The sequence below is a fragment of the Emydura macquarii genome, unplaced genomic scaffold (assembly GCF_026122565.2).
Source record: "Emydura macquarii macquarii isolate MOO-44397 ecotype Brisbane River unplaced genomic scaffold, CSIRO-AGI_Emac_v2 contig_2452, whole genome shotgun sequence".
Taxonomy (NCBI): domain Eukaryota; kingdom Metazoa; phylum Chordata; order Testudines; family Chelidae; genus Emydura; species Emydura macquarii.
The window spans coordinates 1,961,700-1,988,012 of record NW_027132589.1 but is presented as its reverse complement, the minus strand read 5'-3'; the positions used below and the strand labels follow the sequence as shown (position 1 = coordinate 1,988,012).

The following is a 26,313-nucleotide window of genomic DNA, read 5'->3' as shown; positions in this document are numbered from 1 at the left end:
GAGGTGGGGTCCTGTTGCCACTCCAGAGATGAGGGGTTGGGAGGAGAAAGGGCCTCACTACCGCTCCAAATGGGCAGGGCCACTGAAGGCCCCATTTCATAGTGTGCCTAGGGCTCTGTATTGCCTAAATTGAGTCCTCCCCTCAGAGGATAATGACAAATATACAGCACTTTTTATCCATAAATCTCACAGCACTTCACAAGGGATAATAATCATTGTTATATCCAATTTACAGATGGGGAAACTGGCTTAGAGAGTTTAAGGGCTTGCTTTGAAGAGTTGCTACACCAACACGACTGTATTTTGTTAATTATAGGTGCTCTGCACCGTTGAGAATCAGTTTGTTTTTATTCAGGACCATAATATGGAATTAAGAGCCTAACAAAGTATCCAAGTTTGAAAATGTTCTCTCTTGTCTTCTATAGAAAGATTATTCTGTCTACTACTATAGGCTAGGAACACACAAAGTTACTATGTATGCAAAAAACATTGAAAAGCAAAGTTGTGGTGTTTATTATTATCCAAGGGACAATCGTGAAAGTGTGGATGTGGAAATAATCAAGTAGCCATCAGTAGACATTCACTTCAGTACAGGAGATGTAGGATTTGAACCAGAAGGAAACATTTGCTGTATATAGATAGCAAAGAGGTAGCTTGAGTTTTAGGTCTCTAGTGAAATATAAGGGAAGATAAATACAGAAAATATTGCACAGAAGCAGAATTGCTTCTAAATACCTGTAGGTGTTTCCAATCAAGCGGAGAATGCAGACAGAATTCTGACAACAGCTGCAGTTGCAGATGGAATCCCCCAGATGGCACAGTAAATTGGCAAGCTTTATCGAGGCTAGAGGTAAACTGGGATTCAGTTGGCTATAATAAATTACTCTGCCTGTGCCCTGGGAGCTGTGGAGCGAAAGTCCTGACTCTAAACTATACAGTGAGGGAGTGTTTGCCACCATGCTACCCCATAGCAGAAATCTCTGGGCAGATAATGTTCATATTGTGTCCTTACTCAAGTCTGGAGACAATAAGTTTACTAAGATGGTGGCTACTGATATTTGCTGACATGTCTGGAGAAGTAGGATCCTGAAGGAAAGGTGCTGCTTTAGGGGTGACTACTCTGTCCTCCTCTTTCAATCACTAGGATACAGCAAGGCAGTTTGCGTCCTAGTCCTTCATAAGATGGATCTTTGTTCACTGTGATCCTCACTCTCAATAGCTGATGTAGTCAACCCGGGCATGTCTGTTCTGCTTGGGGCTTCAGTGTTCCCAATGTATGGAAGGCTGTGGTCTTTTAAAATATGAAAGTAGTAGTATGTTAGTATAAACAGACTGATAACCTCTCCAGTGTTCCATTATAATGTTGATTTTTCACGCTTCAACCCCCCGTGTATCTCTGGAAATCCACAGCTCTGTGATTCTAAACTTTAAAGGTTAACTTTCAGGTTGATGCAGAATTTTTTTCCACCATTGACATTTGAGGAAAATTCATTAAATACTTTGAAAGTTTCCAACCGTTAGAAATCATTTGTTTCTGAAGTGTGACAAAGAACCAGATCCTCGGCACTGCTAACTTCTTGTTCTGCTGCAGCATGGCTGAGTCTAGCTGAGATCTCCCAGGCATGGGAATCCTCAGCTGCTGTAAAGCTGACATAATTGACTCTGTCTCAGGACCACCCACCTCAACGGGGGGGGGGGGGGGGGGGGGGGAGGAAGGCGGCAGGCAGAGGCAAGGTCAAGCATGCTGTGTGTTCCCTTGGTTGTCTTCACCAGCATAATGGCCCCTAGGGGCCCATTACAAGATGAGTCTGAACCAGCCCATGGCAGCTACAGGGATAAGCCACCTTTGCCCTCCCTCCGAAGTATGCTAAACTCTGGTTCAGCCTACCTGAGGATCTGGCTCAAAATGGGTAACATTTCTTTGGATCCCTCTGTGTTGTTAATGTGATCGCATTCTGCATTTATTGGGGGGTATAATGTAGAGAGAGTTATCCAAAAACAGGGAAGATTAAATTGTTTTGCATTGTTGCTGTAGCCGTCTTGGTCCCAGGATATTACAGAGACAAGGTGGGTGAGGTAATACCTTTTATGGGACTAACATCTGTTCAGAAGTTGGTCCCATAAAAGATATTACCTCGCCCACCTTCTCTCTCAAGGGGAAAATTAATGCTGTTCATCACTAATGCATTAGTGTCTGTCACTGATGCAGAAAGAAAAATGGTGACAGATAAATTTCCACCTCAAGGCAACCATACAAATTTAGGGCCAGATTCTCCACTGCATCTCAGCAGAGCCTGGATAGTGGGGTGAGTGCCACCAGGGAGCCAGCTGTGGTCCCCGGTGAAGGATCTGATACAGCAAAACTGCACTCCACCACACTCCTCCCTACCTCATGTGCCACCTTATACTGAGGTCCATTGAAGTAGGGACTACTCGTATGCTTACTTGATTTGCTGGATTGGGGCCAGAGTGCTCAGCACCTTGCAGGACTGAGCTCTAGATTCTCCAGTGGCTCCCCATTTCACTGCATCAAGTTCAAGCTTCTTATCCTCACTTCCCAGGCCCGTCACTATTCTGCCCTTCCCCACTTGTCTGCTCTTATCTCTGATTGTGGTGTCCCCATCTCCTTTGCTCCACCAACAGTAATAGCCTGGTCCACCCATCTGCCACCGTCTCACATAGCCATCTCTGTGCTATCTTTCATAGGATCCTTAAAAATAAAATACCCTTCTTGAACTGATCTATAAAGTTCTATAACCGCTTCCTTCCTATCTCCAAAATATCCACTTCTGCTGCACTTACCCTATCTACTTATAATAAAGCAACTGCAAGCGTGCGTACATTATTTCTTGTATCTCTCTCCCCCCACCCTCCATGTGGCGGTTGTCTCCTTAAACTGTAGATCTCCTGGGTGGGGCCCATGTTTTTCTGTCTTTGTACTGTGCCTAGTACAATGGATTAAATACAAGTGACAATAAAGCAATAGCGATATTTAGGAATGAATCTAGGCTCTAACAATGGAAACCCCACTGCATAGATTCATCCTTCTACAACAATGTGTTATGTTCTCTGAAAACTTCCTCCTCTCATTTTCGTTTTAATCTGATTCAGTGTAGCCTTCTCTCCTACATGAGCAGCTGCAAAGAGAGCTCACTTGCTTGGAAACTGCACCTGCCTCATCATGTTGGGACATGTTTCTCTTCAACCCATCCAGGGTCTGCTTTTCTTTCCAAGATTCTAAGCTCCCAGAGCTCCGGTTGACACTCATTAGAATTGTAGGTGTTCGGCACTCTGAAAATCGGGGCCATAACAAGCTACACAATGCAAAATAGGGCAAAGAAATCATATATTCTGCCCAACCAGAGCTGCCTGTCTCAATACGCCAGACTTCTGGCTAGAGATGGTTCTGCATATTTAACAGATCACTCAGAATACAGCTGCTCCATGTGGAACATTGTGCTCTCCTGTTTAAGGCTAGAAGAGAAACATTCCCAGCCCAAGACCTGAAGGTAATTGTTGCAGTGGGTTTGACATGCAGCTGTGAAACACATTGCCCAGTGTATGGGCTTGTCTCAGGGCAGATCATTTGGTGTGAAATGAACATATTATTGACAGTGCTGTAAAGGTATAGGAGTCAGAAAACAAACAGAGGAGAAACTATAACAACCTATACCACCCATCACCTTTTTTTTAACAATCTCACCTTTATTATGGCACTGTGAAAGCTGGATGTAATTGATTATATAATGTCACCTCTCTCATTTATGAGGCTGCAATTAGTATGAGCTATGGTGTAAAGGTGGCTATCAAAATAGTAATACAGTAGACAGTATACACTACTTGTGTGAGTGAATATGATGCTTGCATAGTATTTAGGCCATGTCTACAGTGGCACAGCTACGCCGCTGTAGTATTCATGCATCCTACATCGACAGAAAGAGTTTTTCTGTCAATGTAGTTATTCCCCCTTCCCAAGAGGCAGTAGCTAGGATGACAAAAGAATTCTAATGTCAACAGCTTAAAGTATCATCTTTTCTCTTAATACAAAAAAAAATATCTCCTTCCATAGGGTTTATAACTCAGCTGTTCAAATTTCAGTAGATTGGCAGGGAGTCTTTATGGAGTAAGCAGATTCTCAGCCTCCCCACAATGCCATTCTGCCAACATGTTCTGTATTCACCACATTGCTCTAAGTATTCTGCATTACTTTAACTTAGCTCATCTGATGACCAGTATGATCCAATGATCAGCACTCAAGTCTGCAAGACAAGACAGCTAGATTCATTCATGATTCTTCTACTGACCTGCTACATGACCTTGTGCAAATCACTTGTGCTCTTTGTGTCTTATTTCACCTGCTTGTAAAATGGAATAATTAAATAATATTCACCTAGCTCCCAGGGCTTTAATAAAGATTAATGGCTGCATAACACTTGGCATGTCAGAGCCTCTGTATGTGCAAAGTAATAACATTTTCATATTATAGGATGAGACATTCTTTTCCTGTTGTTATGTGACTCACTGGATTAGTTGTTTTAGATCAAGCAGAATATTCACAATGTCCAAATTCATACACAGGAAGTGCAGTGTTCAGTGACTCCCTCATTACCCACAAGGGAGATTTTTCCCTACTGGGTTCATCTAATAATATTTTACATGGATATAGCACCTTTCACTTTGAAGGATCCCAAAGCAGCTTGCAAATTTTGGCTCTAATGCCCCCATTCTGTGTATAAAAGTGTCTATTGATAATAGTGGTGTCAAGATATGCACCAGAAATGGGAGGTTACATACCTGTGACCCACCTTGTAAGGGACTTGGAAAAACAGGCAGGAATTGGGAGTGGCTAATGGAAATGAACATTTGAAAGGGTGAGAAAAGCCAAGAAAAGTAATGAGTAAGAAAAAAGCGAAGGAAGAGAAAGTATTAGGGAATTTCTCCCTCCCCTTATTTCTAAATTATATCCCTGGCCCCAATATAACATAGGAAAGGGATGCTGTATCCTGCTATATTTCTTGTCAGAAATATCTGTGTGTGTGTGTGTGTTCTGTGTCTCCTTATCTAATACAGCTCCCAGATATGGAGCATAGCTCTTTATCTCAAGTTGTAGAGATGTGTTTTCTGATCTAGAGGTCACTTATTCAGTCCATGCTGTTTACCAAGACGGTGGTCATCACATAAGTGGGGGCTTGTCTAGGATTCAAATTGCATCTCAGACACTTGGGATGAGCTTTCTTTGTCCTGAAGAAAATATGTAACCCGCTGGTAATATATGTGTGTCAGTGTTGTGATTATAGCGCTAGCTGCACCTCTGGCCCGTACATGGTCTTGCTGACTTCACCCCTTTAGGTTCAGCCTCATGCATTTACAGCTACTGGGGCAGAATTCTGCAATTCTTCCGCTCTCAGACTGGGCCCTGGGCCACAGCACCTTGGCTATCAATCATGCTCATCCAGTAGGTTGGACTGAGTTCTGGCCCCATGGTTCTTTCCTTCAGGAGTCTGTGACCAGTGGTATCCAGTGACAAAACATCCTTCTTAAAGGAAAGTATTGTTTGTTTTGCAGTATGAACAAAGCATCAGAGGTTTTAAAAAAAAGGGATTTTAAAACAAAAACAGCCTCCACGCATGTCTGTCTTACCTAAAGGCTTGCCATCTCCCGATGGTAACCTAGGCAGGCCTTGCTTCTTCAGACACTCCAGTGGGTGCCTGCACTTTAGCCCGGTTCTCCCAGACAAAGCCTCCCTCTCTTGAGAGAGAGAGAAGAACAAAGGAACTGCCAGTTCCTTTGTTCTTCTGTGTTCCCAGGCTTCAGCCTTTCTGGACAAAACTAGTTTTGCTGGTTGGCAGGAGAGGAGGAGGAGGTAAAAATCTTCAAAGCTAATATTCCAGGTTTCATCCCTTAACATCCTTCAAGTGTTTACGATGGGGTGGCTTAACCTGAGCCATTCATAGCCATGCATACAGTAACCATCCCAATAATCAGGTCAACATACAGCCCTCATAACTTGTTACAGAGCAGCTCCACATCTGTCACAGTTATGTGTTCCCCTCTCTGTGCCTGGTTGACAAAGGACATGGTTCCTTAGCTCAAGCTCTCGAGGTTCCTGGTTCAGTCCCTACTGTTGGTTTACAACACAGATGTGTACGATTTCCCAGCACAAATGGGCCTGATAGCCACTACTCTCAGCATCTAATCAGGGTATCTGCAATGTGTACATCACTCATTATTACATAGCATATGCTTTCTAGAGACATCACTTATGGGACATATTCCCAGGATCTAGGGTTGATTTATAGATAACAGTGCAAAATAATGTTGAAAGTAAAGCTAGAGTAACTCCATAGAAGCCAAGGGAGTTACTCCATCTTTATGCCAGTATAATGAGAGAAGAATTTGGTCTTTATGCTATCTCTTTTAAATGATTAATGGACAGAATTCCAACAGGCTTAGTATGGCTACATGTCTTACTTCAAAAATGCCGAGTCACATCATTTAACTCTTAGCTGATAAATATGATTTCCCCTCTTCTTCACAGAAAATGCCAGAAATCACACACCCCCTTTCAATTTGTCTCCTTGTCTGAAAAGGGTGATGCAGCAGGCTGCTGCTACCATAGCTATGGAATCACAGAATACTAGCGGCTCTGCTCAGCAGGAATTGTAATGCCTGTGTGCATGCACTGAGTTCCATGTGACATGCATCTCTTATGCATTTTTCATGGAGCAGATGCAAATCAGGCGGAAATTGTCCTGAAATACTGTAGTGGATGACAAATAGAAAAATCATGGTAAGAGGAATTCACTGCATTTGGGAATAATACTTTTAGTGCATTCAGGACCTGATCCAACGTCCATTGAAACCAATAGAAAAACTCCCATTGACTTCATTGGGCTTTGGATCGGGCTCTTATTAATTAACTATGCACATTAATTGTGCAGAGGGAACTTGGAACATTGCAAGTTTGGACTCATGAGTTTCTGCCTGATAGATCACTCAGTTACACAGAACTGCACCTGGGGAAGACAAGTCTCCAAAATTCAGTCTCCTCCTGAGATCTATGCAATGCTCAAATCTATCACAGCAAAGGCCATTCCCATACAGAGGCCCTGTGTCTCCACCCTGCTCCCTGCTTCCTTCTACTTCATCCCCACCCTACACATATAAGGAGAAAGTCTGGAGATGATTCTTTAGATTTGCCTGCCATTTGAAGTTATATCTACACTATAAACACTACAGTGGCACAGCTGCAGCATTGCAGCCACTGTAGCATAGCGACTTGTAACAGCATTAGAAGGGGTTTTTCTATCACTGTAGTAAAGCCAAACCCTCATGAGACAATAACTAGGTCCACAGAAGAATTCTCCGTCAACCTAGCAATGGGGTTGGCTTAAACTATGTCTTCCAAGGAGGGTGAATTTTTCACAGCCTCTCATGCTGTAGCTAGGTTGACTGAAGGTTTAGGTGTATACCAGACCTCAATATGGCTAGGACTCTGCCAGCTTCTGTAAATTAAATCCAAGTAATTGAAGACCTAGCTAAGACCCTGGGACTGTGGTAGCGCAAGACTGCTGTGCTCAGAGTATAGCAACACCTGCTCACTGACCCCTGAACTCTGCCTTTCTCAGCTGCAGTCAGCCTGCTTCCAGATCTGCTTCCTTCAGCCTCAAGCTGAGAGACAGCTGCTGGTAAAGCAGAGCTGAGGCGCCTCCTCTCTATGTGGCTAGGAATATGGGTCAGTTCCAAGAGGGGAAAAGGGGAAGTTATGGTATTGTTGGAGGGAGGACATTGGAGGGCAGAAAAGGGAGCCATGGGGACAAAGGGAAGCTCACTGAGGAATCAGGGATGGAAAGGCAGGAGCTGGGAGAGAGGGCTGTGGAGGCAAAAGGAAGAACTAAATGTTTTTAAGGGATGATTTTTTAATAAACTGGAGGGTTTCATGTGCATGCTAGTGATTTGAAGATTAGTTTTCACTGCCTTTTTCTCTTATCCTTCTAAGGGAACAACCTCAATGTCACCAGCATGTCCACACAACCTCTGCTGGATGTAACTCAGCAGCAGAATTGTCCCGTGCAAAACTGCTAGGTGGATAACTAGACTCTTCCTGCAGCTCACTGAAGCCACTCTATGCAACAGGGCAGTCTTAAGAGAGCTGAACAATGCTTCATTCAACTCAGTTACAAAGATGACTGTTTCACCGCTCCTGCTGGCTCAGAGAGCAATGGACCAAATGTATCCCTAAACTTGAATTCCCAATGTCGCAGTGCAGCATTTTACTACCCAAGGCCCATATTGGACTACTTGAGTATTTTGCATATGAAGAGAATCTTTGGGTTAGAGAGAAATAAGATCAAAGCCGGAAGGCTGTAACTACAAAACAGTTTTTCTTGTGCCCAAGCATTCTGCACCAGCATGACCACGTGCTTTGACCTGATTAATTCAATCCATGTATATGTCTCTTGTTCCAAAAGTACATTTACCCATTAATGTTGCAAGTTACAACCAATTTCTCTAGCCATGCAGATAAGGATCAGATTTGCCCAATCTTGTTTAAATTACAAATCAATACCTGATTATGAGATAAAGCACCAAGAATAACCTAGACTAGCAGGTGAATGTTATTATTCATGCCTTGCTCATTTGCACACAGCAAATTTGTTCCACAGGAATCTAGGAACAGCTGTATCAGCATCTCACGTGTATTGATACTGGAACCCTATTAATATTTATACCAGAGGAGCATTGCACATAGGAATAAAAAAATGCATTTCTTCTGATGGCCTGGTACACCACACCATCAATATAGCGCCTTGCTGTGCTTCACAGTCATGCTATGTGATTTATTACAGCAAGGAGTCATTTGTCAATGGGTGGGGGGCCTAGTGGAACCTATGGAAACTCTGCCCCTAAACTGTCTGTGCTCTGATTTTAACTGTTCAATAACTGCCTAGCCAGGGAAAGCATTTCCAATTCCTCCTAGATATTTTTCTGTGGCTTATACTCTCATTAGCTAAATATGGGCTGAGCCATTCATTACTGGACTTATTATTGTCACTTGCCCAAATAAGGGCACTTCTTTGACACTTAGTAAAGAATAAACAATAAATATCAATCCTGTGATGAACTCAGCACATCCTGGAAAGTACTGAGTTCACTCTGTGAGTGCATCCTGGGAGATGCAGAGTGCCCTATGAATCCCAGTTTGCTTCTGCTGCACACCTAGTGCAGTCTGACATCTGAGTATTCTGGCTCTATTGACAAGGAGACACATGAGAGCTTTTTGAGAGAGATTGAGGATTACCATCTCAATGGATACTGGGTGGGGTTTTGGCTCAGAGCTTTGGTTGGGATTTGACATGAGAGGGGAATTCTGTATTTTTAACCTAAAGCAAAAAATTAGTGAGCAGAGGTGTAATAGCTGGAGGAAAAGGTTGTGTTTATTTTAAAAAATAGAGTAATTAATATGTTTTAAGCATTAATAAATAAAAATTAGGCATGGAGTGACAGTAAAAACCTATAATTTTGCAGGGTGGCCGTTAAGGTTAATTTATGTATATTTACATTTAAAACATAAGATCACCCTGATCACTTAGGTTCTGATGCTGCAATTTGATCCACATGGAAGACCATTATTCACTCCTGCAGTCCCACTGAAGTCAATGGGGAATTTGCACAGACACAGGGGCCCAGCTATGAAGATCAGATTTCAGGCATGCTGTCTGTGCTTGCATTTTTGGGGCCATTCCCCCATCTGTCATATGCGTTTGGACTGTAAGCCTTTGGGAATACGGGCTGTTTGGGGCAGGCCAATGTTGGTGGCCTTCCACAATGGGCATCTTATCCCGACTCTCTGCACTCCCTCAGTACAAATAAAAAGAAATATTTTTTTTTAAAAAGCCATGCAACGAGGTAATTCAGGACTGTGCTCTATATTAAGACACACAGTCCACAGCTCTGAGACCTTTGTGTCAGCTCCTTCCTTTGAAGAATTTCAGGAATGCATCGCAACATAAGAGGACAGAACATATTTTCCCTAGTAGAGGGAAATGGAACCCTTTCTGAATGACACCGCAACATGCGCCACAAACTGTGCTGCTGTGTGACACTTGGGTTATTTGCTTACTATGAAATAAGATTGATTCCTTCTCCTGAGCTTTTATTGACTGGACGGAAATAACCTTTATAACACTCTCAGAACCTGTGGGAAGAATAGTCAATGCTCTTTTAACAGTGAGCACTTCCAGTGATGAAGCAGCAGGGTCAGAAGGAGATCACATCCAGCCTGTCTCAGCTGGAGAGATGGTAGCATGGACATGAAGGGTAGGGGGAAGGGTAAAGTGGATAAAACCAGGTTGAGCCTCTGAGCTTCATTAGGTAAACTTTCAAGTGACATCATCTTATTCCTCCTTTCATGAGTACAGTGGGGAGAAAAGTGTAACCCCATGGCCAGCTCTTTGGTTTCTGCTGCAGCAGTTTCCCCACTCCTGCATTTGCAATGCTTTTCAATGGTGGGAAAGGAACAAGAGTGAAAATGTTGCAGAGGTTTTTTTTTGTTCCCTTCCTTTTTGTGCAGCCTGCTTCTGAAGCTCCGTTGGTTGCCTAGGAAACTGCTGTAGGAGGAATTTGATTGAATGTATGGCCAGACTGAACATAGAAGTCAATGGAAAGATTCTCATTCACTTCAATGGGCTTCAGATAAAGCCGTGATATAGAAGGTAGTAATGCCTGTCCCATTTTTATTGTTCATTTTTAGGAGTAAATACTTGGGTGGGTTTTTTTTCTTCCAATATTTACTAAATTGTTTTCTTGGATTAGCTCAAAATTTGGCCTCTGGCTCTTGGGGATGAACTCAAAGTAGGTGTAAGAGATCTTAAAGATCAGGATTCCCTGCCACAAATTTTCAGCTCAGAAATACTTGTATTTGGGGTGCATATTTTATGAAAACCTATTCTCAAATTTGTAATTCAGTGGGGTTGTAAATAATTTGACCTTAATACTGGAAACCTGTGTGTGTGTGTGTGTGTGTGTGTGCATACACACAAATATGTATACCCAAATAGAATGTATCTACTGTATACACTTTTGCACATTGAATTGTTGCTAGTCCTGCCAGAAGCTAGCCAATATGCAATTTATGGGATTCAGCAGTACATTTAACACTAGTAACACAAATTCTGCCAATCTATACAGCAAAATTAGTGCAAATTTAATTGAAAGCTGCAGTCTTTTTATAGTACAGTATACATAGCTACAGTGCAGTGTGTACTAGGAATAATCTATGTAATCATTATTCTGAATCATCACCTGAAGCATCTAGTGGTGTGGTGAACACAGACTTAATAAAATGGAAATTATTTTTTAAGGACTGTAATTATAGAATTAGATGTTTGATTATATGCTTACCATGCCACAAAAATGTTCACTTGGAATTAAAACGACACATAGTTTGATAAGTGTAGTCAACCAGATGATTAAATTGCTGCTCGTTTACACCAGTAAAAGCAGATTTTACAGGGTGTATAAGTGATGTAATTGTCTTTGAAATTACTTACTAAAGGTAAAACCTAACTCAGTCCCTTTCCAGCAGACCAGTTTGGAGGTTGAATGGCGTTTTAAGGAAAGGATGCCAAAAGAAACAAGTGGATATCATAACATATATGGGCTGGATTGCTCTACAGAACACCTTCTTAGAGCATAACATCCGATCTGTAATATTCAATATTTAGGAGTACTGAACTGCATACGGGAGGTTAGGAAGGATTAGTCATTGACAATGATTGGAGGGCAGAACAAAGAAAAGAAAAATGTCTGGCAAATGGCTAATGTAAATTCTGGACACTGTGCTGCATTTCATTTATTCCCATGGAATATTTGCCAGCTTTATTAATATAAAGATTTGCTAAAATCTGAGGGGAAAATATGCTACTTCCTAATCCTAGACTATTTAAACACTACATGCATTTGGGCTCTGGGTTTGCTTAATCTCTAAAATGGAAATTCACTGTAAAATAACTATACTTGTAGACATCAAATGAAATGTAAAGTGAAATAGACCATATTATTGGTATCCTACATGATTTGCTGAGCACAGAAAAACATTCCCAGTACAGCATAAAAGATACTGCTCCTACAAGTGTTCATAGGTTCCATTTCTCTGTCTTGCATTGTTACCATGTTCACTATTGAATCCTTTGCTAATCCTGCCCCTTTCTGACATATTTGGAGTTGCTACAGTAATCAGGATATGAGTGTACTATGATAAAAGCAAGCAATCTGATGAAACAATTATAGATCACACACATTCAGCTTCCCACCTTCTCTAGCCGCTCAGGCTCTGATATATCTGCAACAACATGACAAATTGCTACTAGTTTGCTATAATTTGATCGGTTTTGTTGCAGAGTTCAGAGTAAAGCTATGCAACAAGAAAATGTAGTCTGCGTTGTGGGTAATGATTGCAAATAGCTGCATGTGGACAGAGGTCAGTGTTTAGTCAATTACATGGCAAGGGAGCAGCTACAAAAATTAAATTCCATCTCTGTTGTTGGAATATGAAAAGCTGACCTCATCACCTAGGAAACATCAGGCAGTATTACTCATGGAATATGAGGAAATAAGGTCAAGGTTTGCAAAGAGAAATAAAAAAGCCTTTAGCAACATAGTCTCTGCGTGGAAAATCCTGCTTTGTCTAAATTAACCGGTTTAAAGTCTCACAGCGGTTGATCCTATTTTCTGCAGGCTGTTTTAAAATGATCCAATGTCTCATTCTAGTGAGGAAGGTCTAAATGCAAAAAAAATGTATATTGCGGTTAATATTTTTAGGTTCGATTGTATGCAGATCAGGTCGCAAAGTTTTCTGATGAATTTCACGAGCATCGGTACTGAAAAATGGCCTCTGATCTCCTTATGGATCCCTTAGCACCTCCTTGGACACACCTTTCAGGAAATAGTTAATTGCATATATGGTGTATGTGTATATTTGTGGGAGCGGATATAGTAATAATCAACGTTTCTTTCTAGTCTTTTTTTTTTAAATTGTTTTGTTGCACGAAACTAACGAGCTTATTAAAACTCCCTTAATCTCCCCAGCAAAAATCAAATAATGAAATGCCAGTAGAGTTTATATATTAAACACTCATTGAAAAGCAGGCTGCGTATCACACAACTGCATGCAGCCTATCCACCGAGGTCTCAAGAAGAGCCCTTTTTCCTGTATTGATCTTGGAGCGGTCCCTGTTTTCCACCAGGTAGCAAGGTGGGTCCCTCAAGAAACCAGGATTTATATTAAAAAACCACTTGTAACCTTCACCCTGTAGCGGCTCTTGAAGGCTCAGAGCTCGGTGAGTGTGGGAAGGTCATTTCACAGCCACTGTTCTGTAAATGCATTAGCATCTCAGCCGTAGAAAGAGGAGGGGGGTGGGAAGCGAGGGGAGGGGAAATTGCAGCGACCTCGTCTCCTTCCCTCCTCCCTCAGCACCTTGCAGCGTTTGATGCTGCTGCTACAAAGGGACCTGCCTTTTCGAAGAAACAAAAGGCTGAGGAAGGAGGGGTGCGGACGGGTCGATCTACGTGTAGAGCAGATTCGCACAGCCCCACTGACGGTCACTCTTTTGTGTGAGCGCCAGCAGAGCACTTACGTTCTCCCTGCACTGCCAGGGAGAGATTTCCCTCCCTCCGCCCACTTGGCCTTCAGCCAACCTCCTGCCCGCCTGCCAGGTGCCCTTTGATCTCCGTCTTAATAGCACTGTCTTTAGTGTCTCCGGAAAGGGGACTAGGTGGAGAGTGCCGGCTGCAGGGGCTGTCTCGCTCGCTGCCCTGCGGCACGGCTGGGGGAGAGCAGGGAGCGCAGGCCTTGCACCGCGCCGGGGGCCCTGCAGGGCTGGGGCAGGAGGCGCGCAGGGTGTGACAAGCCCCCTCCTCGCGGCTCAGGCTGCTGCTCCCCGCGCTGCCCCCTCCCCCCCGCTGCGCAGGAGACAATGCAGCATCCCCGCCCCCCGCGCACCGCGAGGCCCCGCCCCAGCCGGCTCCCGCATTACGTCACCCGATGGCGAAGGCTTCAGCGGCGCCGGGCTGTGAATGGAGGGGGCGGGGATCAGTCGCGAGAGGGGCGGAGCCACCAGCCGCCTCTATATAAACGGGGAGTCTGGGGCAGGGGCAGCACGCGCGACTCGGAGCTCTCAGGTGCTGGTGGGGAACGAGCGAGCAGCAGCAGCAGCAGCAGCGCCGGAGGCAGAGCGGGTTTGTTGCCGTGTGACTCAGGCGCCATGCGGGAGATCGTGCACATCCAGGCTGGCCAGTGCGGGAACCAGATCGGAGCCAAGGTAAAGCGCGGAGCCAGGTCCCCGCTTGTGTCCGCCCGGCACTCGCCCTGTGGCTGGCAGGGGAGGCGGCTCCTTGGCTCCCCCGTGGGGGCTGGAGAGCTGCTGTTAATGCTCAGCTATCCTTGCTGCCTGCTCTGTAAGGAATGGCTGGGGTGGCCTGGGTTTAATTTCATTTCACTCGGAAGGTCTGGAGAAAGCAGGCTCTCCTTCGAAGGGGGGCTGCTTTAGTGTCCAAGCTATGCCGCGGTTTGGGGCTGACCTGCATGCTCTGAGCACTCCCTCAATGAGAGCCACAAAGAACATAAGCGGTGCCGGCCGTGTGCGGGCTGAGGGCGGGCTGGGCTGGCTTCCGTGCTCTGAATCACTATCACTCTCGCTGAGGCAGCAGCAAACCCACCAGCGGGTGCCTCCCTGCAGGCTCCAGCTGCCTCGCCCTTTGCACAAGGGGATGATGTCTCAGGAATGGATCTGATCTGCCGAATACTCACCGACCACGCCCTCCTGGTCAGTGACAAAATAGTCTGGCAATTCGCAGATCTAGGGCATTGCAGACCCACTAGACCCCCCCTTCTCTCCTTGAAATGCTGCAGCTGTGTTCTGCCCCTCCCAGAGCCCACAGCTCCAGTGTTCTGCCGTGACTGTGAATAAATGGCACTCGTGCTGCCTGATGACTTAAAACAAAATCGTTTGCCATATTGCTGCTGGTCTTCCCCATCATTCAATCGCTGTAATTGTAGTTCTGCACCTTCAGCTGCTTCTGGTGGGGAAACGCCTTGTCTGCTGTGTCAGTCAGCAAGGGGCAGTGACTGATTAGGTTGCTCCACTGGAGTTGGGGAGGGTCGTAGACTGGGCATAGGAAAGAATGCTGGAGGGGAGGATCACATTCCTGACCGCCTAATATGATGACTAACTGCCCTCTTCAAAACCCCATTTCAGTTTTGGGAGGTCATCAGTGATGAGCATGGCATTGACCCCACTGGCAGCTACCATGGAGACAGTGACTTGCAGCTAGAAAGGATCAACGTTTACTACAATGAAGCCACTGGTAACTATATTTTTATTTACAGCTCTGTGTCCTCTTGAAATAGAAATAAAATGTTCTAAAAGCATATAGGCGCATCAGAGGTATATGTAATTAACGTCTGTGCAGTCTGCACTTTGTAAAACGTTCCCTCTGAATGGCTCTTAAATCCTTGGCAAAGCTTTAATACCTACTTCAAATTCAAGTCGTCACTTCACTCAAGGCTGTTCTTTTTAAATACCCTATTTCTTCACTTGTCTGGGCAGCAGCAGTCTGGCTCCAGTGAATTGTGATGAGGCTGCTCCGAGCACAGTAGCCTGCTTGTTAAATAGCTGACTACGAGTCTGTAATCTGTGTTTTTTAAATTCCTCCCACAGGTAATAAGTATGTACCCCGTGCAATTCTTGTTGACTTGGAGCCTGGCACAATGGACTCTGTCAGATCTGGACCATTTGGCCAGATCTTCAGACCTGACAACTTTGTTTTTGGTATGTAATTGTATACATCTGAAGTTTACTATTGTCATAAAGTTTTAAATTGAACACTATCTATTCAAAACTAATACAAAATTGACATAGCTCTGTGAAACTAAGGACTTAAGTGGGTAACTGAGGCTTGCATTGCATAGCATTTTTAACGTAATGGGGCCCTAATCCTTGCTAGGAGTTCCTACTATTGCTGTAATATAAATAACGCTCTGTCCTAAACAGTATATGAAACAGAGCTGCTCCTTCATATTCTAGTGACTAAATTAGCATCTTTCCACTCTGCCTTCTAGGTCAGAGTGGTGCAGGAAACAACTGGGCAAAAGGCCACTACACAGAGGGAGCTGAGCTAGTGGACTCTGTCCTGGATGTGGTGAGGAAGGAATCAGAAAGCTGTGACTGTCTACAGGGTTTCCAGCTGACCCATTCTCTAGGTGGTGGCACGGGGTCTGGGATGGGAACTCTCCTCATTAGCAAAATTCGGGAGGAGTACCCAGACCGTATCATGAACACGTTCAGTGTGATGCCATCTCCAAAGGTGTCAGACACAGTGGTTGAACCCTACAATGCCACCCTTTCTGTCCACCAGTTGGTGGAGAACACAGACGAAACCTACTGTATTGACAACGAAGCCTTGTATGACATTTGCTTCCGCACACTGAAACTCACAACCCCTACCTATGGGGACCTCAACCACCTGGTCTCCGCCACCATGAGCGGTGTGACGACCTGCCTCCGGTTCCCTGGACAGCTGAATGCTGATCTCCGCAAGCTGGCTGTCAATATGGTGCCTTTCCCCCGTCTGCACTTCTTTATGCCAGGGTTTGCCCCGCTAACCAGCCGGGGCAGCCAGCAGTACCGTGCCCTGACGGTGCCAGAGCTAACGCAGCAGATGTTTGATTCTAAAAACATGATGGCAGCCTGCGATCCCCGCCATGGCCGCTATCTGACGGTGGCAGCAATATTCCGTGGCCGAATGTCCATGAAGGAGGTGGATGAGCAGATGCTCAACGTCCAGAACAAAAACAGCAGCTACTTTGTCGAATGGATCCCCAACAACGTCAAGACGGCTGTCTGTGACATTCCCCCCCGTGGCCTCAAAATGTCTGCCACTTTCATTGGGAACAGCACAGCTATTCAGGAGCTGTTCAAGAGAATCTCTGAGCAGTTCACAGCTATGTTCCGGCGTAAGGCTTTCTTGCATTGGTACACTGGTGAGGGCATGGATGAGATGGAGTTCACTGAAGCAGAGAGCAACATGAATGACCTGGTCTCCGAATACCAGCAATACCAAGATGCCACTGCTGATGAACAAGGGGAATTTGAAGAGGAAGGAGAGGAGGATGAGGCTTAAGATTAAAAAGGCTTAGGAAAACCTTTAGTAAAAGCAGGCAAGTGTTCTGAATGAAGTCTGTTCACGGTTGTACTGAAGCATGCTTTTTAATTCTATCCTTTGGTGCTCTCCACTGTTGCCTCTGTCAGCAGTTTTGTAACCTTGACTGTCAATGTAACAGTAGTTGCAAAAATAACTCTAATTCTTCTGTTTAAATGGCTAACTTCTCAATATAAAAGGCATCTGTGTTCTAAATGGTGTCTTAGACTTCTTTTCTTTTTTGCACAGACTAAGAAAACAAAGCTGAAACCAGCTCCCTAAGTGTAGTCTGTCACCTATACGATTCGTGTGAGTAGGAAATACCTTGTTTACTGGTACATAACTCTTCTCAGGCTATCAAATCACTTGCACTGACATTCTAGTCATTAAGAGTTAATTTTTTGGAGATCATGAGTTTTAAAAAAAAAATGCAGTACCCTGCTGTAGAAGTCCAACAGATTAGTTGTTGGAAATGCTGCTTTAACTAATAGAAACAAGACACTTCACTCAAGGATCTTACTTCTATTTAGAGGAATATGTGATCATGAGGTCAGCTAGACAGCATTAACTTGTCAAAACTGATTTCACAGGGTGGCTGCAGACTTCCCTTGTCAGTCAACAGCTCTTCTTAATACACTTGTTACAGGACTTCCAAGACTCTCTCAGCAGCCACTTCCCCATGAGTTGAATGATTATGAGCAGTCCAGCTCCCATTTCTGAAATGGGACAAGTGTGTGCAGAGACGCAGGAGGTTGGACTTGCATTAGCAATACTGTAGTCATGGGTGAGAGCCTATGTTCATGCCCTAAAGGCTGTTCAGGCACTTAATTCTTATTCTCCAAAGTGAACACTTTCCAAAATAACTAAACTGACTTTTAAGGGAGGTCATTCACCACCATGCTACTCTTCTGGACAAACCGGATTACTCTGGTACTACTTGCTTGGAGGCTAAACACACCACAATCAAAACAGAACTTAATGGCCCTTGTGGAGCGAACACTTTTTTTTCTTTTTTTTTTTTTTTAAAAGAATCTTAGTGTGGGCTAGGTTTCTATCTCCCACACTAGATCTAGGCACCTGTACCATTGCTTATGGTTGCAACTTTAATAGTAAATGTGAAAAGAAATGCAGCTTGACTCTTGCAGGAAGGTCAGAGGAACAGAACCTTCTAAATCATTCTTGCTCAGGCTGGGGGGAGGGGGAGAGAGAAGATGCAATTTGGCTCTTAAAGACTGTAGGTAACATGAGGGTAAAAATTTTATCCCCTTGCAAAGTGCCCCTATACTATCCTAAGGAATTACTGGTCCAGACATCCTTTGGCTCTCCCTAAACTAGAGTAAACCTATCCACCAATGTAGTGGTGGAGGGAAATAGCCACTCAGGGCAGATCCCGACTCATCGATCTATGAATGCCCTATCTGTCATTACTGCAGGGAGCAGTTCCATTTTATATTAAAAACCTTTCATGTCAAGACTCATTAATGGGTCAAGTACAACAGTGCATTCAATTAACTGCCTTGACCTTAATGTTTTGTTTCATTATTTCTCTTTATTCCAATTTACCTTGACACATCCTTTCTCCTCAGGGAGGCCTGGTCTCAGTCAAAATGATAGTGGTGTAACAATGGGCAGTAATGGAAACACTCCCACTAACTGTTGCTTAATATGAGCCCTTAAGCTATTGAGATCAAACTGTACTAAGCTTAGAGCATTACACAAAAGCCTACTCGCTGGCTTTCAGGTGAAATGTTTGGTCAAGCTAATCTTGCTTGAATAAAAGTGAGCCCAGCGTGCTTATTTAAGTGTTTTTTACACTGGTATTTTACTCTAACTTGTCTATATGCACAGCTCTAGCTGCATTGATGTGGTGCTTTATACCCTAAATTATTGTGCCTCCAACCGAATTTCAAACCTTGGGCCTCATGAGAGAGCCTTAGCTCGAATGCTCTTTGGAGATGGTTTTACTTCCCTTTCCCTCTCCTGAGCCTTCAATATCTTATGCCCTCTAAACCACAGCAAGGGAGCTACATCTTTTGATATGTGAGGTGGCTGTATGGCTGTTAGATCATGTCTGCAAGCAAAATCACTTGTGCCTCTTATACCACAGCAATGTTGTGGTTAGGTGGGTCTAGTAACTCATTACACTATACACCCACCCTTTTACCCTTTAAAAAAAGAACAGTACTACTCCCAGAAAAGTAGGCTAGCTTGGTTTCAAAGTAACCTTCCCTTTGAAGTGGCTGGTGGGGTTGCACTTGAAATCTTTGTCTGCTTTCATGTGGGGCCTAACTCTGTCAGTGTACATTACAATGCTGCCTGGGGAAGCGGGTGGTGTAGAAGGGCCACCAGTTCCCTTGTTAGGCAGGGTTGCCTTATGGAAAGTACTGAGAGGATCACTGAGCAAATGGCACAGTATTGCCCAAATCATCCAGAAACTATAAACTCAAATATTCCTGCCATCAAATTATGTGTACCTAAACATTGGTGGTAGTACAGTGCTACTTACAGCAGTGATGGCTGTTCCAATTCCAATTCACCCTCAGCGTGTTGTTTCCCACTCTATTTTAGCATCATCAATATGTCTGTGAGGTAAGGCTTATGGGTAATTAGCTTACTAAGCACTGATGCTTTCAGTGCTCCTCTTTTGCTGGGAAGCAGAATGCCTTCCTACCCCTTTGACTGTTCACTGTCCTGTCAGGTTTTGCCAGACCTCCCTCAAAAGAGAAACGTTAAGATAGATGATAGGATGTTTTTGAGTAGAGTATCTTCTATGAAGCTTAGTAACCTGTCATAATCAATCCATGTTACAGTCTATGAAAAATTTCAGCTGGGCAAGAGGTGGGAGAAAACTGGGAGAAAAACTGCATTTGTGATGAGGTGTGGAAAGTAAATTATAAGCGTGGGAGAGAAGATGGGTTTCACATTGGAAGAGGAAGATTCAATATAATTTTATACCTAGAGCACTAGAATCCATCTGATCCTACTGTACGTGCAGTGCCCTGCTGACTGCTAATTACACAAATCTAAGGATGACAGCTTCCATGTATTTCAGATAATGAGCAGCTGTGCCCTTCACTTTCCTACCAGGGTTACACGTCTCTCTCACAAAGAAAATTTGTGTGCCTGAGCATGATTCTGGAATAGAATCTAGCAACCTCTCACTGCTGTTAACCATTTGACGTAGACATTGTAAATGGCCACGTGATGTGTATTTCCTCTGTTATCTTATATATCAAATGGGGCATCTCTTTTGGATGTGACTGTGAGAGGTACAGAAGGCTTCTGCATTCTAAATGGCTCAGAGTGTCTCTATTTAGCAATAGTTGTAGGTGAAACAGAAATTATTCTGGCAAGAAACATACAACTGAGGTTCGGTGCCCACCATTATTAGTGATTTCCAGTGAGGCATATACTTTGTTAATGATTAGAAGCAATGTAGTAAAAAATAAGGGGATCAGCTCCTGTCATGTAATATTTCTTGCTGTTTGAGGTGGATATCTGCAGAATATACCTAGTGGATATAAATATGTGCAGAATATACCTCATAATTCATGCAAACAATTCTCACAAGAAAACTTTCACCTTCTATGGTGCATAGGTACTACACTAGTGTGATGGGGCTGTGTAAGCCCTAAGTAGATACTATATAGGGCTGATTTATAACTTTAAAGAAACCCAAACCCATGGGATGAGGGTCTGGTATCAGTGAGATTGCCCCCTCATTTTTCCCCTCTTAATTATCTCTGGGACACTAGCCTTTTGTTGCGCTGAAACTCTGCCAAGGGGAAAACTGGACTGAGAAAGGATAGTTCAGTGGTTAGGATGCTAGCTTCATTCTTCTGACAACCAGGTTCAGTTTCCTGCTCCACCACAGACTTTCTGTGTGCTCTTGGGCAAGTTGGTAAGGTCCAATTAATGTATCTGGAGAAATAAAGAGATTTACACATGATCCAGGGCAAGGTTATCCAATGTCATTGTGATCCCTGTATTCTGATACGCTTCTGAAATTTGGCAAATGCTAGAAACCCACAACAGGAAACTTATTGCATTCCAGAAGAGATGCTTGCAAAGAGTAGTTGGGTGTCCACTGGTGGGATAAAGTAACCAATGCTGATGTGTTACAAAGCATGGGCCAGCAGACTGTAGAGACAATTATTTGAGAAAAAAGGCTGATATGGTTTGGACATGTTATATGGGGATATCAGAAAAAAAAACCAAATCCTAGCAAACCTCTTGACTGGGTATGACCTGGGAAGATGGAAAAGAGGAGGACAATAGATCACATATAAGAAAACCATTGAGAAAGATGTTGATGTTATGCAAACAGACTATAATGGAACAAGAAATGTGGTGTTAGACAGACAGGTGGAAAGACTGGGTTACCCCATGTCACAAGGCGTGAGAGCATCTAATAAAATAATAATAGATCCTCATATGTATTTAGGAACCTCGTTATGTGCCTACATACCTTTGAGGATCTGGGCCCAAGTCTTTCAGGGCTAAATCCACATAGGGACTTAAGAGTTAGGCATTGTAAGACCTAGGTGTCCTGTCATTTAGTGGAATCCATGGATTAGGTGCCTAAATTCCCTATACTATGCATGGGGAGAGTTAGGCACCTAAGAACAGGATTCAAAGAAGTCAGCAAGCTGAGTGAGTGACTGCCTAAGCGAGCCAGTAGGAAATCCAGAGAAGAGGCATGTGGCCTAAACCTTCTCAGGGAGTTAGGTGCCTAACTCTGGGCCAAAGGGATTCTCAACTCTGGTCAGCTAAGCCCAGGTCAGTCTTTTCTTGTGGAAAAACTGGCTTGGGGAAGGTGTTGGTGATACTGCTGCTGTTACTTTCTTTCTCTTTCTAACCAATAACCCTGTGATCAAGAGTACTCATGGAGGTTCAAATCTCTCTGCCTGATTTGGAGTAGGGGCTTGGCCCCAGGTCTTCCACCTTCCAGGTCAATACCACAACCACTGAGCTATTGAATATAAAGGGGGCATCACCTACTCCTCTTCCTGGGTTGCCTTTTATGTGGGGTCAGTGTGCTCTGAAAACACCTATGGCCAGGCCCCATAAAGACACCTCAGGTGGGGGAACTCCTAGTTTGAGAATCCCACAGGGGCTGAGGCACAAGCTAGGCATCAAGCAGGTTGACAGCGTCAGAACTTGGCTGTGCGCATGCTCACAAGCAGAAATTTTGGGGAATTTACCAGTGGAGACTTAGGTCTCTAGGGATTTTAAACACCTAGCCTGTCTTAAATGTTGCATTTACACACCTGTGATGGCAGTTAGGTGCCTTTGTGGAACTAGCCCACTGTGCTTCCCTCTGTAAAATGGGGATACTAGTGAGGATCAACATGGTAAAGAGTGTAGGATGCTCAGATACTATGGGACTGGCGGGAGGGCTGCATAAGTACCTGAGGCTATGTCTACACTGCCGTTGGAATTCGACTTTGTTTAATTTGACTTTTAGCAGGTGATTTTTAGAAATCGCAGCAGAGTGTACACACTACGCTGTTTGCGCTCGTCTCCCGCGTTCACACTGGCCAGCTTTAATTCAAATGAGAAAGCAGTGCAGTGTGGGTAGCTATCCCATAGTGCAACAAGCCACGGTGGCTGTTGGGATGAGTGTCATCCTCCCAGGATGCAACGCTGCTTCCCCCAACCTTCCCGTTCCTCCCTCCCCCAAACAAACAGGAAAAGGATTTTCGTGCCGTTTTTTTTACTCCCCGCAATTGCCATTGCTGCAGAGACATGGAGCCAGCTCAACTCTGCACTCTAATTGTAAGCGTGACAAATACATCGCAGCCTATCATGGAGTACTTTAGAAATAGAGCAAGAAGGCAAAGCAGATACATCTATGCCACCGAGGCTGCCCTGCTACAAGACATCGAGCAGAACAATTCCCAATTGCTGCAGGCTGTAATGAGTCATCGGAGTGCCGGTTCTGGTGCAGGGAAACAAGCATAGACTGGTGGAACCACATCGTTATGCAGCTGTGGAATGATGATCAGTGGCTGCAAAACTTTCGTATGCGAAAGGCAACTTTCCTGGAACTGTGCTCGGAGTTGGCACCGTCCCTGAAGCGCATGAATACTCACCTGAGACAAGCTCTGATGGTGGAGAAGAAAGTCGCCATCGCTCTCTGAAAGCTGGCAACCCTCGACTGTTACCACTCGGTTGGGAATTAATTTGGAGTCGGTAAATCTACAGTGGGCATAGCCGTGAATCAAATGTGCAGTACCATAAATAGATTTCTGCTATGAAGGATAGTGACTTTGGGAAATGTGCAGGACATAGTGGATGGGTTTGCCACAATGGGCTTCCCAAACTGCGGAGGGGCCATTGATGGGATGCACATCCCCATCTTAGCGCCTGCCCACCTAGCACATAAACCGCCAGGGGTACTTTTCCATGGTCCTGCAGGCTTTTGGATCACAGGGGTCGTTTCACCAACATCTATGTGGGGTGGTCTGGGAAGATGCATGATGCACGTGTATTTCGTAACTCGGGCCTGTTCTCTAAGATGCAGGCGGGAACTTTCTTCCCCAACCAAAAAATTCAGATTGGGGGTGTGGAAATGTCCATAGTGATCCTGGGGGATCCTGCTTACCCCTTGCTCCCTTGGCTAATGAAGCCGTACACTGGTCACCTTGACAGTGTCAAGGAGTGTTTTAATAAGAGGTTAAGCAGTTGCAGAATGTTTGTAGAATGTGCCTTTGGGCATTTAAATGGTAGATGGAGGAGTCTCCTCACTAAGCTGGACATGAGTGAGAAGTACCTCCCTTCTGTGATATCTGCGTGCTGTGTTCTTCATAATGTGTGTGACGTGAAGGGGGAAAGGTTCCCCCAGAGTTGGGCTGTGGAGGCAGAAAGATTGGCGGCCAATTATGAGCAGCCAGATGCCAGCACTATGCTGAGAGCTAACCGCGGAACGCTTTGCATTAGGGAAGTTTTGAAAACCAGGTTCTGCAATGAGATGCAGGACTGATTTCTGTTCCTGTATGTTGTTTGCCTTTGCTGATTCCCCCCCACCACACCCCCTTCAATATCTGTGCCCAACAAATCCCTCCTGAACAAGATATGATTTAATAAAGAAACATTTTGGAATGAGGTAAAACTTTATTTTTTAACATTGAAGTCATGGGGGAAAGGGGGCGGGGAGGGTTCATTCACTGTCTCCAGGGGTAGGGTGGTAGCTTGCTGGCCAGCTGTCAGCCACCACAGCTTTCTGCTCACCTCCATTGGGGTGCACGTACTGCATCCTGGCAAATCTCCTCCGAGACCTCTTGGGGGTGGGGGATGGGGAGGGCTGCATAGCCTTCAGTTCAGGAGCATTATGGAGAGGCTGCAGCGGGACTCTGTCCTGCCTCTGCTCCTCATGAAGGTCCACAAGATGCCGGAGCATCTCTGCCTGGTCCCGCATGATTCGCAGCATCTCCTGCATGGTGCTACGATCATGGTCCTGCATTTGTCCCATGTTCTGGGAAAAGGTCACTCTTTGCTCTGTCTCTGCGGCTGCTGAGGCGCTCATGAGCTCCACAAACTTGTCATCTCTGCTTTTTTTCCCCCTTTTTCTAATCTGAGACAGTCTGTCCGCAGCGCTTCTTAAGGGTCAGTCCACTGCCGAGGTGTCTACAGAATGAAAGAAAAATAACAAGGTAGCCACAGTTAGCATAGTGAAGAACATGAGACAAATGTAACAATTTAGATAATCATCCCTTGATACAATGTAGCAAAAGATTTCCTCTCTCTCTGCTTGTATTTCAAGAGAGGAATTGCAGATGGCGTGGTGGTGGGGGAATCTCTGCTTTTATTTTAAACGAAGACAGAGAGGAACTGTGGATACCATGGACGGAGGAGGGAGACTATGCTTAAAACACATGAAGCCATGATGCTGGCTACCTTGATTGCAGAGAAGAATCCTACCATGGAGGGAGGAACAAGGCAGCCCTCCCCTGAAAAGTTTTTCAAGGGATAACAGATTACATACAATAAATTTTCCATGTAATATCAACTGATGATAAACGTAGCATTTCTCATCACATAAAAAAACTGATCCCTGGGTAACCACCCAGTACAGTCAACAAAATGCCTGAGATCCCCTTTGTGCTCTCCCCCTCCCCCCATCCACCCCAATGTACGAGGACAGAAATGCTAATAAGCAAGAAAACTCACCAGATGTGCCTTCCCCAGGATCATTTGTGCTGTCCTGTGTGCTGGTGGACTGCTCGGGGGTCAGGAATAAGTCCTGACTTTCTGGGAGAACGGACTCCCCATTCACCAGCACCCTGCTCTCCACAGCTTCCTCCCCTCGTCCATGGAGTCCCCCTCATTGATCATAGACTGTGAACTAGCGGAGGTATCGATGCTGCGGGGAGGCACCGTGGTAGGATCCCCACCTAGAATTGCATGCACCTCCTCACAGAATCTGCATTTTTTTGGGCGAGGAGCCAGAGCAGCTGTTAGTCTCCCTGGCTTTCTGATACTGGCACAGCTCCTTGATCTTCACGTGGCACTACTGAGCGTCCCTTTGGTGTCCCTTCTCCTGCATGCCCTGGGATATCTTCCCATAAATGTTCAGATTCCTTTTGCTGGTTCTGAGCTGAGCCAGAACGGACTCTTCGCCCCACAGCCCGATGAGGTCTGAGACCTGTGGTTGACTCCATGCTGGAGCATGGTTGGGCTTTGCAGTAGCCATGCGGAGAACAGTGACAAAGCTCTCTCCACGCTGGCAGCACAGGAAATGAAAATTCAAATCTTCCCAGGGCTTGAGGGGAGGGGACTTTTCCTGCTAGCGTGACCACAGAGCAGCATAGTGCGACTGTCCAGAGCGATCAAAATGGGGCATTGTGGGATACATTCCTGAGGTCAATTAATTCAATTTAAGTCACGTTGCGTCTACACTGATGCCAAATCAATTTAACAAATTCGAATTAGGTGCTACACCACTTGCAGAGGTGGTCTTATTAAGTTGATTTTACAGGCACCTTAATTCGAATTAACAGTGGTGCCAGTGTAGATGTGGGTGTAATTAAATTGAATTAAGGGAGTTTAAGGCAACCTAAATCACCAATATAGACCAGGCCTGAGATAGACTATAGCGCTAGTGCTCCAGGA

At 44.7% G+C, this 26,313-nt stretch overlaps 1 protein-coding gene across 1 annotated transcript; it reads left to right on the top strand.

Moving 5' to 3' along the window:
* The first annotated feature begins 14,150 nt into the window (after positions 1-14,150).
* On the top strand, positions 14,151-17,415 carry LOC137162707 (tubulin beta-2 chain). The gene is made up of 4 exons (XM_067562609.1): positions 14,151-14,321; positions 15,258-15,366; positions 15,720-15,830; positions 16,121-17,415. The coding sequence occupies exons 1-4, from the start codon at positions 14,265-14,267 to the stop codon at positions 17,179-17,181; spliced, it is 1,338 nt and encodes a 445-aa protein (XP_067418710.1). The 5' UTR covers positions 14,151-14,264; the 3' UTR covers positions 17,182-17,415.
* The last annotated feature ends 8,898 nt before the right edge of the window (positions 17,416-26,313 follow it).

Excerpts from the sequence above, each read along its gene's own strand:
- LOC137162707 (XM_067562609.1), top strand. The coding sequence starts at position 14,265 with ATGCGGGAGATCGTGCACATCCAGGCTGGCCAGTGCGGGAACCAGATC. Across the intron at positions 14,322-15,257 it reads GGAACCAGATCGGAGCCAAG|TTTTGGGAGGTCATCAGTGA; the intron begins GTAAAGCGCGGA and ends ACCCCATTTCAG. Across the intron at positions 15,367-15,719 it reads TTACTACAATGAAGCCACTG|GTAATAAGTATGTACCCCGT; the intron begins GTAACTATATTT and ends TTCCTCCCACAG.